At 41.4% G+C, this 3,964-nt stretch overlaps 1 protein-coding gene across 1 annotated transcript; it reads left to right on the top strand.

Moving 5' to 3' along the window:
- The first annotated feature begins 208 nt into the window (after positions 1–208).
- LOC119305874 lies at positions 209–3,249 on the top strand. Its single transcript, XM_037582280.1, has 7 exons — positions 209–534; positions 844–1,116; positions 1,843–2,023; positions 2,107–2,326; positions 2,635–2,768; positions 2,851–2,889; positions 2,988–3,249. The coding sequence occupies exons 1-7, from the start codon at positions 293–295 to the stop codon at positions 3,054–3,056; spliced, it is 1,158 nt and encodes a 385-aa protein (XP_037438177.1). The 5' UTR covers positions 209–292; the 3' UTR covers positions 3,057–3,249.
- Positions 3,250–3,964: the final 715 nt, after the last annotated feature.

The following is a 3,964-nucleotide window of genomic DNA, read 5'->3' as shown; positions in this document are numbered from 1 at the left end:
TAGAGGACTCCGTATCTGTATATAATCTTTTTTTCTTGAACTTGTATCCGTATATAATCTGTCCAATGGTTCTTCCTGTAAACCTTGCCGTACGCGCCGTCGGAGGAGTTTATTTAGAAGAAGAAAAAAGATGGCGGGGCCGCGGGAGACAAGTAATTAAGCAAACGTGACACCCCCCGCCAATTAAACGAGGGTTCCATCGCTCGAACGCGGGACGTTTCCCTTGCACTTCTGTTTTTGCCTCCTCTCTCGCCTTCCAACGAAACCCTAATCCTCGTCCCCGTCGTCTCCCATGCCGCCCCCTGGAAGTCGCGGACGCGGACGCGGACGCCACGGCCGGCCCAGCCTACCTGCGGAGCAGCGTCAGGATCACTTTGCCCGGGACGGCGCACCACAGACCCGTGCCATGGACAGGCCTTTATGGGGAGTCTCTGCGTCTGGCCGCGCCGGCCACGCCTGCGGCAGCGCCGACCATGGTCTCTCCCGCCCTGGCCGCTCCGAAGGACGCTCCCGCCGTCGGCTTGGCTCTGCACCGTATGTCTACTCGCTTCGTCACTCGTTTTCTACTTCTGATCTAGCCGACTGTCTGACAGAAAAGGCGCGGATTGAATTGTTGTTTGTCGATTGCTTGTGGGTTGCGGTAGTGAGGGATGGTTCTCGTTTAGCTGCATCCCTATGAATTTCACTTGAATTTCTGTATGGTAGATTGCAAGTTGCTTGCTGGTGGAAATCTATAGGGGCATCCATCAACCTTTTTCTTTTCAGAAAGCAAAACAAACTTAAATAAGATAATTGATCTTGGTTCTACTTATTGACCCTGTTCGATTGTTCCACTTAATTCAGGTGTCAGGAACATGGACCTGCACAGTTGCGACGAGAACCGTCTGTCTCGCACTTAAATAAGTTGCTGAGCACTACAACATTTATGGAATCCTCGACTCTTGGGTCGCCAATTCTGGCCCGGACACCTACTGATTGGCCGATGACCTTCTATATCAGAATTGATCGCAGGGGGTCTTTCCATACATATCCTCATGTGGGTGGGCCATTTAGGAAATTGCAAGAAGTTTACAATGCTATTGATCGCTATCTTGAGGACCGCCGGCATCCAACAATGTAAAGTTTCTCAGCTCCCAACTTTGTTCTGGATTTTTCATTATTTACTTTCAAATGTGTTGTGTGCACACTTGCAGCTTATTATCATATCCCAACATGGTTACACAGTACATGCTTTTATGGTGTATAGGCAACAAAACCTAATCACAATTTGTACAACACTGATCAGGAAAAGACTGCATGTCCCTGAGCTAGACTAGAAAACTGACAAGTTTGAAAAGGGTACTGGCTTGTGTTTTCTAATTCCTGTTCTGAAACCACTTAAGTAACTTCTATATGTAAGAGAGTTGTTAAAATTAATAGAACATAAATCATAAGCCTGTCTCAAAATTAACAAAGTAAATGTAGATGGTAACTCTGCTGCCCCATGTACCAAATATTGTTGTAGCGAGACCAAACAAGTTCTGTTAACCGTTCAAACAGTACGATAAGAGCACACTGAGTTGTGAATCTTAATGAAAGATGGATACCTATTTTTAAGAGTTATATGCATTTTGGGAACTTATAACTGTAAGCACATCAATTTTGCTTTTGATTGCTACCTTGAGCAGTGTTAGAAGCAACTTGGTAGCTGTTTGGCCCCTATCCATGAAACTGATTCACCCTAACCATGCGTTGGGCTGATTCATTAGCAAAGTCCTTTATTATCAGTTTATCACTTTGTATTATCCCCCCTTGTGAGAAAGTACAATCTACTAACTGTATAAATGCTCTGATCTGAATTAGGTTCAAGGAGCAAGATGGGGTTTCTCTAATGGACATTGCTATACGAGAGGCTATGTACTGGCCTGATGGCAGTAGGAGGAACGGCCCAAGATCACAAATGATTGAAGAAAGCCATAGTGAAATGCGTTTATTAGTTCAAGCTTTAGTGGACAAGTATAATGATGATCACAACCGTTTTGGGGTTAGCTTGCTCTCCCTCCCAACCTCACTCTCTGTCCTACTACAGATTATCATGAACTGATCTGACCGATGATGTTATTTTAGGATCTAGCACATGAACTGAAAGATGTTATGAAGTACCAATATATCTCCGAGGGCCGTGGGTACTATCATTTCAATTTCACTACGAAGACTAAAAGAGCTGATGCTTTTGGATGTGACACCAACAATCTATTCTTTGTCGAAGTCAAAGTCAAATTTGTGAATGAAGAAGATGAAGAATTGGTTGTCAGCTGTTTCTGTATGGTTAAACCTAATGATAATGGTATGATATACTCCCATCTTAATTGATATTGTTAAAATACATTTTCTGGCCACAGTTCTGGAAGATATACGTGCAAATGTGTTTCTGGTTGTGGTATATATCATCTTTAATGTATTTACCTCTTCATTTTCTGCTTGTATCATGTTATCTTTCATCTCATCCATTATCCTTGAGCTTCACATTTGCAATATCTTAAACTGGTTCATGCACAGTTTTTTTCTTACCTTCAACTATCTATTGTTATTGTTTTTGTTCCTGGTTGGTTATTTGGCAGTTAAATGATTCCCCCTCTTTTGTAACTTATAAAGGCCACTGCTATGGTTGTGTAAATAATGGAAGTGTTCGTATGAAGCACCCCAACAATGCTGCTGCATACACTGGTGGTCACTTGGATTTGCCAGCTGGATGTTGTAGTGGAGACTGGATCGACTACGATGAGGATGTATGGTGTTCTATTTCCTAGTGAGCATTAAATTCTTTTGGTGCTGTGTCATTAATTTTTAGCCTTTTCCCTTATTTTACAGGAGAAAGCTGAGGAGGATAATATAAGATATATGTTCAAGGTATTTGTATATCATGTGCAGTATAGTACGTTTCTACTAACATGATGTTGGTACTTGATTCATTGTTAATCCTTGCATGTGCATTATTTTTTCTTCAGGGCATGGATGATCCAGAGTTCCTGAAGGAATTCTTAACACTCCCGCCTGGTGCAACACCTATCGTGTAAATGGTGGAAGACTAGGGAGGGCGCTGGAGTGGGATATAAACGGCTGTGTGTATTTGGCGAAACCTTTTAATGTTAATATTTCAATTCTGGAGGCATCCTAGTCTTTCAATTCTGGAGGCATCCTAGAGAGTGGTATTGAGAGAAACCATTTGGTTTAAGATGGTCCTATTTATAAAAAGTTGTTATACTTGAATAAGTTGCTTCTGTTTTCATATTTGACATACATTTATACTCCCTCCGTTCCTAAATCTAAGTCTTTTTTAGAGATTCCACTATAAAGACTACATTCGAATGTATATAGATGCCTTTTAGAGTATAAGTTCACTCATTTTGCTCCGTATGGAAGTCTATAGTGGAATTTCTTAAAAGACTTGTATTTAGGAACGGAGGGAGTATATGCTTTGCTTGTTAGATTATGTTTTGCCTATGTAACAAAAAGAAAATTTCATTTGTCGGAAGTCTGTATGCATTGTACTCCCTCCGTTCCTAAATACTCCCTCCGTCCGGAAATACTTGTCATTAAAATAAATAAAAGGGGATGTATCTAGATGTATTTTAGTTCTAGATACATCCCTTTTTGTTCATTTTGATGACAAGTATTTTTGGACGGAGGGAGTATAAGTCTTTGTAGAGATTTCACTAGGTGGACTACATACGGAGCAAAATGAATGAATATAAACTAAAATGCACCTATATACATTCGTATGCGGTTTGTAGTGAAATCTCTATAAAGACTTATTTAGGAACGGAGGGAGTACTTATGATTCGAGTGTTTTACAGTATAAGTGGGAGTGGGATGTTCGATATGCAATTTAACTTGTCTCTCTAGTCCATTAACTTTCCCACTTTCCTCTCCTGTAAGCCGCTGCACACCTGAGCGGTAAACCCGAGAGAAGGCCGCACCCCAG

The sequence above is a fragment of the Triticum dicoccoides genome, chromosome 1B (assembly GCF_002162155.2).
Source record: "Triticum dicoccoides isolate Atlit2015 ecotype Zavitan chromosome 1B, WEW_v2.0, whole genome shotgun sequence".
NCBI lineage: Eukaryota > Viridiplantae > Streptophyta > Magnoliopsida > Poales > Poaceae > Triticum > Triticum dicoccoides.
Note: the sequence above shows the minus strand (reverse complement) of the source record. Positions and strands in the feature narration are given on the sequence as shown.

Coding starts and splice junctions, on each gene's coding strand:
- LOC119305874 (XM_037582280.1), top strand. CDS start 293: ATGCCGCCCCCTGGAAGTCGCGGACGCGGACGCGGACGCCACGGCCGG. Junction 2,327..2,634: donor GGTTAAACCTAATGATAATG/GTATGATATACT, acceptor TAACTTATAAAG/GCCACTGCTATGGTTGTGTA. Junction 2,890..2,987: donor ATATAAGATATATGTTCAAG/GTATTTGTATAT, acceptor TTTTTTCTTCAG/GGCATGGATGATCCAGAGTT.